Source organism: Haliotis rufescens, unplaced genomic scaffold, assembly GCF_023055435.1.
Source record: "Haliotis rufescens isolate VD_foot unplaced genomic scaffold, xgHalRufe1.0.p SCAF_3, whole genome shotgun sequence".
Lineage (NCBI taxonomy): Eukaryota > Metazoa > Mollusca > Gastropoda > Lepetellida > Haliotidae > Haliotis > Haliotis rufescens.
The window spans coordinates 21,167,181-21,182,637 of record NW_025964001.1 but is presented as its reverse complement, the minus strand read 5'-3'; the positions used below and the strand labels follow the sequence as shown (position 1 = coordinate 21,182,637).

At 40.0% G+C, this 15,457-nt stretch overlaps 1 protein-coding gene across 1 annotated transcript in view; it reads left to right on the top strand.

Annotated features, from left to right (window-relative positions):
* The window catches only part of LOC124137013 (mitogen-activated protein kinase kinase kinase 11-like), a 51,724-nt gene extending 40,037 nt beyond the window's left edge, over positions 1-11,687 (top strand). The window contains exons 6-8 of the mRNA XM_048403896.1: positions 558-701; positions 928-1,107; positions 4,031-11,687. Coding sequence (XP_048259853.1) covers positions 558-701; positions 928-1,107; positions 4,031-5,241 — 1,535 coding nt within the window. The 3' untranslated portion in view covers positions 5,242-11,687. The remainder of the gene's footprint in view (positions 1-557; positions 702-927; positions 1,108-4,030) is intronic.
* Positions 11,688-15,457: the final 3,770 nt, after the last annotated feature.

Below are 15,457 nucleotides of genomic sequence, written 5' to 3'. Positions count from 1 at the left end.
AGGCTGTAGAGGAGATAGGAGTCTGTGAGTCAAGTCTAGTGTAGGCAGGATCATCAGTGAACCATCAGGTAGGCTGTAGAGGAGATAGGAGTCTGTGAGTCAAGTCTAGTGTAGGCAGGATCATCAGTGAACCGTCAGGTAGGCTGTAGAGGAGATAGGAGTCTGTGAGTCAAGTCTAGTAGAGGCAGGATCATCAGTGAACCGTCAGGTAGGCTGTAGAGGAGATAGGAGTCTGTGAGTCAAGTCTAGTAGAGGCAGGATCATCAGTGAACCATCAGGTAGGCTGTAGAGGAGATAGGAGTCTGTGAGTCAAGTCTAGTAGAGGCAGGATCATCAGTGAACCATCAGGTAGGCTGTAGAAGAGACAGGATGAGTCTGTGAGTGTCACTAAACCATTAACTTTCAACATATATAAGTTTTGTCATCTTACACCAGATTTGTTGAATCTTATTGTCCTGTAAATTTGAAGACAGACTTTGATACGTAATAATTCCTATATATTTGATAATTTAGGTGCAAATTTATGTTTTTAACGAGGACATGGGCTTTTTCTTCAGGTTTTCGACACAACATCACTGTACAGAAGGAGGGCCTGGTACAAGAGAAACGAGGGATGTACGGTCCAAACAGTCCAGACAGTCCTCCAGCCTCCCCAGCTCATGTTTTTCCCGTCTCCGGCACCAGACTCAGGGCTATAGCATGTAATAATACACTGTGTCCTTGTCTCAGGGTCATTATGGGGCCCAATAGGACCAGCATGGGTTGCTGGTGACCTATATTCATACGCAGAATCTCTGTTGTTGCAAAGTTATATTGGTCAGTTTATGTTATTGCCATGAATAATCCTAATTGCGTTTGTTGTCTATATGTGTCATGTATGACTATGTATGCGATGTGTACTATATGGCTGCGGATGCGATGTTGCAGATCCTGTGGATGGTGTGAAGGGGAAGACGTGGGGACCAAGCTCAGTACAGAAGGACCGGCACCAGCGCTCTTCCATTATTTTCGCTGATGGCCGGTGGTCCAAGAGTGCTCCCAACTTGGAGAAGAGTCTCCGGGCTCTTGGTGGTGGACATTCCAACATAGGGGCCTTGAGTGAACTTTGTGAGTAATGTGTCAGATCAGTCACTTTTAGAAAAATAATATCAACGATCCATGTATTTATACAAGTCATAATCCATGCGCAGGAAGGGCGGTCGGGTAGCCCAGTGGTTAAAGTGTTCGCTCGTCACGCCAGAGACCCGGGTTCGATTCCCGACATGGGTACAATGTGTGAAGCCCATTTCTGGTGTCCCCCGCCGTGATATTGCTGGAATATTGCTAAAGCGGCGTAAAAACCATACTCAATCACTCACCCATGCGCAGGACTTTTTAGAGAAATTCATGCATAGTCATAGACCAACTGTTAGATCGTTATGGATCTTCGATTTTTCTTATTGATTCTCATTTACTTTGAAGCCCTACCTTTGATGTTTAAAAACTAATCGCTTAAAGTTATATGAACAGTGTTATGTACTCACCCTGACTGCTTTTGCTATACTGAACATACAGTCGTGCAATCATAGATGGATGATGACAGTGTTTGAAATAACTCAAGACTTTAGAAGCTGCAGGCCCTCATTTATAATATACCCTGCAGCTTATTGTGGCAAATAAATCGATACATAAATTTACAGCAGGCCATAAGGTCTCATACGAATTTGGAGCTACGGGCCTGACACAAAATCTACCTGCCACGTTCCTACGGGCAGGCGCATATTTCGAACGCTATGTTATGAACGTTTGTATGCAAACAGACCTGTCACCTCACATGACACTGAAATTGGTGAGAAGCACAAAAAGCACTCAATTACATTGTTTATTGTAAGCTATGTTGTGTGTGTCATTGTTTCCTACCAGCTGCAGTGAACCTGACCTGACAATAAACAGAGAAAAGGCAACACTTTATTAATGCAAGCAAGGGACACTCACATTTTTCGCATAAATTTCATGCTCTCATTAATTTCATGATTTACAGTTTCTTCTTATTTCTATGCAGGCAAGGTTTGAAGAAATGCTGCATTAAACTTCTAAGGTTTATTAATTTCTTGATCATGTGAAATAAATCGAAGTTGAAAATATTTATATATCAATTATGAGACCCAAATAATATTGATAATATTACTTCATAGTATGAATGATCTGTAGTTGTAGATGATGGTCGAAAATATTCTTTATGTTTACAAGTCTAATAATATGAAGATTAATATGATCTTAATATTAATGGTTAAAGTGGAAATCCACAAGAAAATGTCAAAAGTCTTTCCTGACATTACTGGTCTTGGACTTTCAAACTTTTTTAAAAAGTAATAATAATACTGTTAATCAAAAGTAAATTTGTGATGCACCAAATTGCAATTGCACCAAATTGCTCATTGCGCTTGTTGTAAGAGGCAACTAACGGGATCAGGTGGTCAGGCTCTCTGACTTGGTTGATGCATGTCATCGATCCCAATTGCGTGGATCGATGCTCATATCAATCACTGGATTGTCTGATCCAGACTCGTTTATTTACAGACCACCGTCATATAGCTGGAATATTGCTGAGCGCAGGGTAAAACAACATACAAACAAACAAACAAAGCTCATGGCGCTACATTATTATTACCCCGACGGATGGATGAGCATGCACTGGTTTCAGCTGCCTGGGGAGTACAGCATACAGTAGGGATAGATAGGACTGTACTTGGACCAACATAGAAAGGGTGCCTTATCCAACCCAGTGAGTTTTACACCAAAAGCTGTACACAGGTCACTGACTTGGACCCAAGAAATGTACTTAGTCAATCGCAAAAGTCAATAAGTCAAATAAACAGAACACAAATTGCTTATGCTGTGTGCTCACAAATCAACGAAACTGGCGGATGAACCATAACAACAACACAATACCGTTCATGATTGGAAGAATATATACGATCTGGCCAGTGAATGTCACGATAAGAGAAGTGCTTGATTCACTGACAATTGGTACAGAAAGTATTGTGCAAACATGTGAATCTTTGCTTAGCATTTCTATCGGTCAAAAGTCTGACTACTTAAACCAACCATCTGTCATCGATCAAATTTGATTGATCTATGACCGGTGACTAACGGCCATCTGAAACTCTGCATCATACTCTTAATATGGCTCTGCTCAAATATGTGGATATTCAAGGTCATAACAGGTCTCCTGCTCTTCACGGTTGTCATAGGTTTTGGTTTTGGTTTGGTTTGTTGTGTAACGCAGCACTCAGCAATATTCCAGCTATATGACGGCGGTCTGTAAATAATCATGTCTGGACCAGACAATCCAGTGATTGACATCATTAGCATCGATCCACACAATTGGGATCGATGACATGCATCAACCAAGTCAGCAAGGCTGACCACCCGATCCCGTTAGTCGCCTTTTACGACAAGCATAGTCACCTTTTACGGCAAGCATGGCCTATTCTACCCCGGAATTTATGGGTCGGTTGTCATAGGAACTGACTGACACAGGTTTAGGTCCAGGCATGATTGTTTACTCTATTAATTCTCAATCTCAAACTGCAGCAATAGAAACTAACAGTTTTACTCCACTAGTCCTCTACTAGTCCTTCTAATGATAACATACAGCAAAACCATCAATAAGGGCAAATTTCTACTCGTTCTTATGATTCCTTAACTATTGAGCAGTTTGGCATGGACTATAGGACTAGTGCCAATTACTGATGCTAGTACACCTGACTATTGGTCAAAGAGAGATTGGAATCTTCTCATAAATTTACAAATTCTTAATCTCAGACTTATTACACCTTAACTGTCAGTAGTAGAAGATAGATTGTAACCTTCTTATATGTCAATTCTGTCAGTTCTCCATCTCAGACTAGTACACCCTGACTATCAGTAGTAGAGTATAGATTCTAACCTCATGTATTTACAAACTGGGTCCATTCTCCATCTCAGACTAGTTCACCCTGACTATCAGTAGTAGCAGATAGACTGTAACCTTCTTATATATTTACAGATGATGAAGAAGATGAGTGGCCAGATTTTTCCAATGAGCAACGATACAAAAACATTCCACAGTCTCCAAACAGTGTCCCGGAGTCGTCCAACACTCTAAAGCGTAATGCTGTGAAAAAGAAAAGTGACAGTTTTCTGTTAAATGCAGCTGTTATACTAGCTGCAGTGGCAACTGGTTTTGATATTAGGATCTCAAACACCTCAGCTATTCACCCGAATCTTCACGGTCCTACGGAGGACGAGAGAAATGTGAAGAAGAGGGACTCCTTCATTCTCAACAGAAGAGATGCATATTTAGGGGCTGTGCGTGACTCTTTCATCGAGCCTGAAGGCATGTTTGGGAACCACCCTTACACGAATGCCTCAGGTTACCGCCATACATATCATGGTGTGCAGACGCGGCAGAGACCAAGTGTTCAGAATAATGAAAATTTTGATAGGCCAATACATTTCACAGAGCAGGATGGGGATAGTCCGGACTCGCAGACTACAAGCACAATAGGATCAAAATCGTCTCCGCACCGGTTGTCTTATGCAGAAAGTGATAGCACAGGGGTGTCTGCAACGCCGTCACAAGCTGATCGCAGCATTATATATCAGAGGCAGATCTCAGATGGCAGTACATACGAATCAAGTCGGGCATCTCAAACCCCGCAAAGACGGTCAGTAACTTTCGAGGACGATTTCACCCCGGACAAGCATGTGGCTACTTACACACACAAACGAACTCCTTCAAATACCTCAAACACTTCCAATACGCCACTGGACTTTGAACCACGTTCTGCAAAGTATAATCCTGACAAGCGACCGTCAGACAGCCAGAAAGGCCAGCCAGTTCCTCCACGTCGCAAGCCCAGTGGCGAGGCACCTCAGAGACCCACCACACTCGAAGTGGGATCCACCTTTCGTTCTCCAACTCAGCAGCAAGGTTCTGCGCTGAAGTATGCCTCCCCCGTCAATACGGGAGGTAGCCGGGATTCCCCGCGAGTGTGGGTCACCCCCTCTGAGACTGCCCCCGACAATGGCTTCTACTCAACCCGCTCCCGCCTGTCTCCGGGGAACACGCCCCCTCACATCCGTCATCAGAAAACCCTCCTAGACATTGACATGGAGGGACAGAGTCAGGACAAGCGGGAGGCGCTTGTTAAACCCAAACCTCTCAGTACAAAACCCACTATCAGAGACCTAGAGAAAGAATTTGTCTGGAAATGATACACAGTATATTTTAGGCTTTAAGAAATGTCAGTTTGCAGTAAATTGAAGTTGTCCATACCAACTATTGCCATACACTCTTTTAAGACTATTTTAATGCCAGTTAGTTTTATCATTGATATCCATTGATATTTCTCTACACAAGACATTGGTAACTCTTTCTCTTCAAAGTGAAATATATAAGCCAATTTCTTTATCATGATTCTCTTGTCCAGTTAGGTTTCATATCCAACCACACTCTAGATAATGAAGGTATACGTGAGGTTTTCCAGCTGTGTAAATGTGGTTCATGTTATAATGTATTATTCTAGGGTATTTAGCATATTAATTTGAGCAAATAAGAGGTGCTCTCTTTTTTCGAAGATTTACCAAGCATGTAAATCTCACCTTACAAGTGCTATTTGTTTCTGAGAGGTGTACGTTGATATTACAAACTATATCATATTACAATATATGTCTTGTCCAAGCTGAACTGGGCCTGTTCGTCACGTCCGTTTCTGTGTTGATTTTAGATTAGTGTCTCAAGTCTACTATTCCTCGTGTAATCAGAACTGTTTGTAACACTATACCCATTACGTTTGTCATCTCATAGTCCTTCTCTAAAGTGAACAAAAAAAATTCTTTGTACGTGTTTCTACTTTCGTATGATGTTCCCCATGTTGATAATCATCATCATCATCATCACAGATATGCATTTATACATGTAGGAGTGTAATTGTCAACTAATTTATATATTCTGGTAGTTCTCTTAAGTCAATTGTAAGCCTTTGATTTTAACTGGAAATTTATTTATGAAATATTTATATAATGCACGTCAGGAGTACAAACTGCACACTCACAGATAATCCACAATTGTCACTGTTTGAATGTGATACTTGATAGTCACAGGCTTACAGTTAACTTACCAGTAGAAACATGTGCAATACTCCCGAACAGTGTTGTGCATTCGATTGGACCAAACGATGTATGTTTTGAGAACACAACATGAAACTGAGATAAGTCATTGCCTCGTTTAAGTGAAGTACGCTGTGTCTCAGGCTCACTGGGTGTGTATATTCATTGTATATCCACATAGATTATGCAAAAAATCAAATGAATCTCTTCTTTTGTATATACATGTAACATATGCTATTATAGTCTCAACATGCTGCATTTATGTGTAAGCTGATTCCTAAGTTGATATATGCAAACACTATCGAGAGCCTGAAAGTACAAAAGCTGAGTGACTGGCCCATGTTATGTCACTGACTGTGTAGGATGTTCTCACCGCCATGCCCAGAATTGACCTCTAGAGGCATTTCGAAGTTGGAGTACTAAGCGATGTCATCAGTCATTTGAACAACTTGATAGTATTCAGATAAGTAGTAAGAGTGTTTTTTCCACTTGTAGGATCTTTTATATAAATTAGTCTCTCTTTTTTTTATAGTTTTTTCTTAAGAAAATTTAAGGGACTGTCGGGTAGCCTGGTGGTTAAAGCGTTCGCTTGTCACGCCGAAGACCCGGGTTCGATTCCCGACATGGGTACAATGTGTGAAGCCCATTTCTGGTGTCCCCCGCCGTGATATTGCTGGAATATTGCTAAAAGCGGCGTAAAACCATACTCACTCACACAAGAAAATTTAAACTAAAATAGAGATAAGAAAAATTAATATTTATTATATTTTTTATGAATATTATTTTAAATAGATTCTAATATTTTGTTCATTTTGTAGTCAGTCTTGTAACATAGGACTATGAGGTGTGTATACAAATCTGGTCATCACTGTGAGAACAGCTACACAGATCTGTGCGAGATGCAGCGCAGACAGAAACTGTTGAAGACTTACACATGTCTGGCAGCTATACTCACTCCCATCTGGTTCAGATGGTTTACATAATATATACCAAAATAAATAACTATATACTCTCCCGTCTTGAGCCTGGCAAGAGAGGACGATAGTACTGTGCTGTGATGGAAGTTGGTGGCAAATATGACAGTAGATGTTGATGACTTTTCAGTTGGTGATAAGTAGACAAGGAGCAAGTCTAGAAGCAGGAAAATGGTTTTGCCTGATCTATTTTCAGCTGTGATCATCAATTTGTGCCTTGTAGCTGGTACAACGGTAGTCTGTGCTTGTCGTGCACACGGTGATTTTATTAGCATTGATCAAGTTATTTTATTATTGTACATATCAAGACAGCAGAACTGGACATGAGCAAGTAAATATTACCTGTGTAACCAAAGAAATCCTGTCCTTCATCCTTTCTATCTGAAATGAGAGATTTTTCAGGATTTGATATTAATCACAGTTAACAATTTGATCTCGAAAAGGACATAATCAATTCTATAATGTTACTCACACAGTATATTTTATTTACACAATGAAAATAATGCAATGTTTGCAAAGTGATAGAAAATATTTTGTCATTGCTTCTCAATTTTTTTTTCAAGTCAAAGGTCAAAGCAAGTACTGCTGAATTAAGCTGGTAGCTTAATAATTGTATAGAAATAAACTCATTTTCACAAAGTGTACATTTATGGAAAATATAATATTATATTTAATTGTAGAGTAGCAAAACAGCAGTAGCAGCAACCAAAAATGTATTCACATATCTAGATATTTTATATGCTGACAGTTTTTTGTGTATGTCCAAAATTGACCAAGTATAGTAACCCCGTATGGTAGCAGTGGGCCTCCACTGTGCGTGTATGTTGTCTGTCGGGTAGATTTACAAAATCAAACTTAAGTCTTGTAACAGCTGGCATTAATGCATTAATGAGTACCTGGTTTCTATAGGCTGTCGTTACTGTTCCCTACCACTCTGGATAGGTTCGTCTGTACAGTGAGAGAAAGGACAGTTCTATAGCATTTGTTGAGTACATTCATGATGGACTCGATCTCCCATTGTGAAATACACTTTGTAGAGTTTCTGTGAGTATTTGGAGGCATGGCACAGCCAGGACCTGAGACAGTGATAACAGGATGGAGACATTTGTAGAAAGGAAGTTAGATAGGAAGTAAAAACAGGATCTGTTTAAGTATTTTCCTGCAATCATATGTAAGCTCTGGTAATTTATACAAAATTACAATGTAAATGGATTCAAATTTTCTGCGATTGGTCAATGATTCTAAAGTGTTGAAACTATTTTGTACAGTTATTAATTGATATTAATTTGGGACACATTGCTTATAGCACTTCCAAATGTGTTTCCGTAACCATTCTTTTCAAACAAATTTGAACTGTTTATTAGATACTATTCCCTGACAACAAGTTTTCTACAGTCTCCATCTGAGGTGTTTGCGTACATATTTAATTCAGTAAAGGTTCCAGTTTCAGGACTCGGTTAATGTTGTAATCATGTGATTGGATTTGTTGAATGTGGTATAGTGTGAATATTTGCGACATATCTTTTGTTATTTTACTGTTGTTAACATATCACATCAATACAGCTAGAAGTGTGTTCTTAACAGATTTTAACTTGAGAATGTACATGCACTTTTGAAGATTTTAACTCATGTGATAGTAAGGCCTTCATGAAGTAGTTGCATAAGTAATATATGGAAACACTTATCTTTACAATTTGATTACCTTACAAAACAACATAGAATCTTTACAAATGGTATTTGTACAAACTTAAGATATTAAGGAAGAAAAACATATTACATTTTGTACACAAAAAAATAAGGTACCATCAGCTCAAGATATGACATGGTTTGATTTAAGTGAAATACTGGTTATGCTGGAACAAAGTCAGGTCGTATTCCCGGTACCGTATTCCCCGGCAGTGGCACTAGATAGTTGTGTACTGATCATGTGAACAAGAAATTACATTATGACATTATATTGCTCCCCTGGTGATTGTTATGTTTGAGTTGACAGTATGTTTTTTTGTCTCTGCTTGCTATAGACTTGAGTGATGGAAAAGTTTCGCTTCTACCATGAAGTTGTCCCAGCTGAGAGTACTTCAGTAGAACGTCAGTGCTGTTTAGTCATGGGGTATTCTCTTGTCTTGGCAAGTAGAGGTGTTGGGTACAGTGCTCTCTTCACAGCTTTGTTTCTTCAGATCATATGCCATCTTTGGGAGATCCCTTCAGTCACCAGGGTTCTTATCTCTAACCCACTAGCTCGAGTCAGTTTGACTCCTGTTATTGCTAAGGGCAAGGAGAATTTCAGGCTTCTCAGAGATGTCATTTTTTACGTCTTTTTTGGTGAGTAAAATTACAGGTTAAGTTCCATCAGTGCCTCACCAATGTCGGAGATGGTGTTGGTACAACCAAATCTGAGTCATTTTATTTTGGCTTTAAAAACCACAACAGAAACTAGGATGACATATTTCATTGGGAACAATTTGTTTTCCAGAGACACTTAAGAAACTTATTCATTACTGTATGTTAAATTTATTGATTTGCTAGGCAAAGATTGAGGTTGTGGAAAATAATATTTGAACGGGTAAAGTTCAGCTGTAAGAAGGGGATCTCCAGCCAAGTCATATTCATGATCATTTTGGTGCCTGTTGTATGGCAAGTTGTCCTGAAGTGTTTTTGTGTGGAGAGCTACTGTACCCAATGCAGCGAGAAACACTCTCTTGTTACACGGTCACAGCCACTGGGTTCGCACTCGGGAGAAGTGTGTCCTGGATGTGTTAGCATGCAATGTCTGTGACAAAGAGATGTACATTTTCTATTATGCTCAAGTATAGCTCTTTTTGTACTTAACACACTGGTTGGTTGAAACTGACGACGTCAAACTCCACAGTTTGATAATACTTCCCCTTTTGAATACAAGCCCACCGAAGGGAGATGAACTGCGCTGGTCGCATGGTCTCGCTTGATTTTGGTGGAATAACTTCCATTGTATTTTAATCCTTTATCAGGCTTCAATTGTTTGAATTACACGATCAGCCAAAAGCATTTTTACATTTCCAGATGCAAAATTGTGAGTTAATGTCTTGTCAGTCCTATGTTGTGTTATGTTTCTTTCTCAAAGTTGTGTTAGTGTTGTGTTTTTAAGAACGGAGTAAAAGCATACTTTATCTTGCCAAAATGTTAAGTATGTCTTCCTTTCAACTACTGCAAAGAAAATCATTTCAGCCAACCAAAGAATGTAAATGGCAGATGTACTAACATTATCATTGTTTTTAGGTGTATTTTAATTATTGCTGTAACACTTTCAGTTGTTTTTTTTCTATTTGGTTTGTACTGTAAGACTGTAATCAGTAAGTTGGTTCTTGTAGAGAAACTTTCCTGTATTTCGTCTGTGAATCATTTCCGTTGGCTGACTTCCACAGGTACAGTATTTTGTCAGTATAGTGGGTAATAGTCTCATGATGTGAGACTTGACAATACTCCTGAAGATGTGTCCAGGTTTAAGAATTATCATGGAGACTGTCGGTAACCATGGGAACCTCTGCTGTGCCATAGAGGCAAATGCGAAGTCATTAATTATTCATCATTCTCACTGAAATCACTGGATGTAACAATGGGATTTGTAAAATATTACCAAACTTGACATCAACGTAATGAGTAAAATAAGTTGACCATACACAGACATTATTAGTATTATTGAAGCATATGAATCGTGCACATAAAAAAAGTAAATCATTTGGTGTCCTGTATTCTACAAAATTAACAAAGAATTGACTATTTTTTGGCAAATTCAAATTGGTTCCCCGGATTATTTCCATTCCCTTTTTTTTTTTTACATGCTTCCCCCTTCTCCAAGAAGCTATACCTGCACTTGCTGACCCTTCACTCTCCCGACCCAAAGTTGTAGTTTTTGTTCATGTGCTAACTTGAGATTTCACTGCAGTGTGAATTATTTCATTCTAAAACAATAGGTTTCTTGAAACTTTACTATGAGAGTCTATTCCTAGGCAATTGTCGGCCACAGTTTCATCAGGCAATATTTCCCTCTATGGTGTAGTGGTGAAACCATGGATACGGACGAATCAATGAACAGCATATGCCTTAACTGACCTCCATCAGTATGTCAGTAGCAAGTGCCTTGAAACCATCCTAGCATTTTTTCATATCATCAACGGCATAGTTTTATATTCAACTGTAAAAAGCTTTTTCATATACACTATAATATACCTCAGAGTAAGTGTGAGTATTATCCCATTTGTGCATCATGCTAGATCCCCCAATGCTATCCTGTAGGAGAGATTAGACTGTCGCTGTATCCAAGCCCTCGTTGCTGCCGCCGCCGTCGCTGTCGCCGCACACCTTCATCATGATTAGCTCCTGCTGTGTATTGCGACACATTTAACTTATCTCCTCATGAAATTGTTGACAGTACTTTGCTGTAAGAATGGTCCTGGCTGAAACTGGCTACCTGATCAAACTACAGCCGACTCCAAGTGTACGATTGTATTAAGAACTATATTTACCACAATATATTTTATGTATGTGGAGCATGGGAATTTGTACAGAAAAAAATTGAAATAAATAACTATTTGAGCAATGTTTCTGTCTTTTGTGATCTATGATTGTTCTTTGTACTCTTATCTCTCTACAAGACATCACATTCAGCATAGGTCCCAACAGAGGATGTGTGGAAATTACTGTTTCATGAAAACTTTTTTTCCAATGTTTTCTGGAAATTGAACAAAGTATATTAACCATTTAGCTGCGCAATATGCATTGAGTTTTGTTCAAGAAAATCTTTTTGGTGAAGTTTTGAGAGATTTTGGTATAAATTTGGAAAGAGAACCTTAAGCCTATTTTTTTTTAAACAAAGAAATACTTGAATATTTTCATTGATTATTGTGGAAGAATTCCTGGACTTCATGTGGACAGGCCAACATCTGGTACCCCAGCTTGACCCACACCCATCTTGAACCAATCCCCATAGATATAGTCGGGGTTGCCCGGTTTGGTTGTCATTGGTGAGGATAGTTGTCCCTTGACTGCTAATCGGCTCCTAACATTAAACATCATGATACCTCAACAGTGGCTTCCCTTGCTTTTCAGCCACTGGGCCAAGAAAGGCCTCCTAGATTCCCTCCATGCATGGCTGTCACTTGCATCCCTTGTCAAGTTGCCATTGGCAATGAGAGATGGCAGGATTGGTGGCAAGAGTAGATGGACACCTTTGTCCAATGGTGAAGGACTTTGCCTATTAAATCACGAGAGTTATCTTTGCATAGCTCTAGTAATTCTTTCCTCAGTATTTATTATTTGTATGACTGACTGTGGTAATTCCTGCTTGGAGGAATGTAGTGTAAACCTGTGAAGTATTGATGTTTCTTGGCCAAGACTCAGCATATTATGTAATAACAACCAAGGGGGCTGCCTACATAGAATAGGTCTTCAGCAACCCATGCTTGCCGTAAATGGCGACTATGCTTGTCGTAAAAGGCGACTAACGGGATCGGGTGGTCAGGCTCGCTGACTTGGTTGATGCATGTCATCGATCCCAACTGTGTGGATCGATGCTCATGATGTCAATCACTGGATTGTCTGGTCCAGACTCGATTATTTACACACCGCCGTCATATAGCTTGGATATTGCTGAGTGCGGCGTTAAACAACAAACAAACAAACAAACATAGTCACAACTACTATAAAAATTACCCTCAGTAACTTTGGACTGAGAAGCATCAAAGAAACACAAAATCTTACCAGTTCAATCACCTATCCTTGGGTTACCTAACCTTATAATCAAGGTTTATGACATAAAAGTATATACCCCAATCGATTCAGTTACAGTTGGCAGCCTTGCCTTAATTACCAGATACGACATTATAAACACCATAAAATTCCTGTGAATGCCTTGACCACATGACTAAAGAGGTTATCCCTGTCAGTAAGATGACACCGTAATGATGTCTTCTGTGGAATTCATGCCCCATTACATGTACCTATTTATATTGACAGAGTGTAATAGTTCTGGAGTTCGAGGGTAAATAATCTAGTTGAAGGCTATGGCCTTGAGTGATGGGTTTATCAAAAACAGTCACCAGGAGTGACAAGACATGGTATATAGGACGTATCCCAGACATGTCTCAACACCAGAGTTTCAAATACAAACGACTTCCTCCGTTGTCTAGTGGTAGAGCAGAAGGCCCGGAGTTCGAATACTAGCTGCATCATACCAAAAGACGTTAAAAGATGGTACTCGTGGCGCTCAGCATTAAGGGGCTAAAAACAAGGACTGGTCGGCTCGGAGTCAGTGTACTGCATCTGAGTGGGGTACTCATGTTTGACTGCGGCATGGTATCTCAGTCGGCTATCACTATAAGTCGACATCAGTCCGTAGCACGCACGCACACACCTGTATAAGTGCAATAAACTTTAAATGCCAAGCCAAACCCCATTTCACCTCACCTCAAAAACCAAAAATTAAATGCCTGTGTGGACAAATTCCAGATAAACTCTAAAGAAGCACCAGATGAAGACTGCCCTGTAGAGATATCAATCTTACTACACACGACCAGTTGGCTAATGATTCCATTAATACTCAAGTGATTTTGTGAGATAAGGTTCCCATAATGTTGCTATTAGTTTAGTTCAATTTCAGCGAAAAATATATTTTTCCCAACTAAAGTGAGTTTGGTTTGACAAGTATCTCAGTCATAAATCACAGTGTTGGCTTGAGTGAGTGAGTGAGTGAGTATGGTTTTACGCTGTTTTAGCAATATTCCAGCAATATCACAGCGGCGGACACCAGAAATGGGCTTCACACATTGTACCCATGTCAGAAATCGAACCCAGGTCTTTGGTGTGACGAACGAATGTCTTAACTACTCAGTTACCCAACCGCCCCAGTGTTGGTTTGAAGTGGGAAGAAAAAAGTGATGCAGGACTTGGATGTTTCCTACTTTGGTGAAGCCAAAAGCACAGGTATGGTGCTGGCGAACCTAGAAACAACAAGTATTTGTCACAGAGTGACGAAATATCCCCCGCCTGTACACCATAGTACCAAATATGAAGACAATCCAGCGATTAGTTCTTGAGATATTGTGGCAACACCGTTTTCCAACTCCAAAAACAGATTTGCCTGCTGTGACCTTGAAAATGGGGTCAAGGTCACCACATCTGACAGGTGTATGCGGTGTCTGTATATACACTATAGTTCCAAATATGAAGACAATCCAGCGATTAGTTCTTGAGATATCGCGGCAACACCGTTTTCTAACTCCAAAAGCAGATTTGCCTGCTGTGACCTTGACAATGGGGTCAAGGTCACCAAAACCGACTGGTGTCTGCGGTGTCTGTATATACACCATAGTTCCAAATATGAAGACAATCCAGTGTTTAGTTCTTGAGATATCGCGGCAACACCGTTTTCCAACTCCAAAAGCAGATTTGCCTGCTGTGACCTTGAAAATGGGATCAAGGTCACCAAAACCGACTGGTGTCTGCGGAGTCTGTATATACACCATAGTTCCAAATATGAAGACAATCCAGTGTTTAGTTCTTGAGATATCGCGGCAACACCGTTTTCAAACTCTAAAAGCAGATTTGTCTGCTGTGACCTTGAAAATGGGATCAAGGTCACCAAAACCGACTGGTGTCTGCGGAGTCTGTATATACACCATAGTTCCAAATATGAAGACAATCCAGTGTTTAGTTCTTGAGATATCGCGGCAACACCGTTTTCCAACTCTAAAAGCAGATTTGTCTGCTGTGACCTTGAAAATGGGATCAAGGTCACCAAAACCGACTGGTGTCTGCGGAGTCTGTATATACACCATAGTTCCAAATATGAAGACAATCCAGTGTTTAGTTCTTGAGATATCGCGGCAACACCGTTTTCAAACTCTAAAAGCAGATTTGTCTGCTGTGACCTTGAAAATGGGATCAAGGTCACCAAAACCGACTGGTGTCTGCGGAGTCTGTATATACACCATAGTTCCAAATATGAAGACAATCCAGTGTTTAGTTCTTGAGATATCGCGGCAACAAACAGGTGGGACGTACGGACGGACGTACGGACGTACGTACAGACGGTCGTGAATACTATATCCCCCGCTTCGCGCTTTCGCGCGGCGGGGGATAATCACACATGTGAACCCACAACCATGGGTTTCTGGGACAAACTCTAGACTGCTGTTTTCAGGATGCCTGGGCAACTTGCGTTAAAAAACATAGTATGTCAACTTGCATTTCAACAAGGAAATATAGCAAATAACAATCTGAAAGTCTAAAATCTAAAATGATCCACCATGTCCTTCAGTGACTGTGACTCAGGAACAATTCCATTATATAACATCTAGTAAAATTTAAGATTA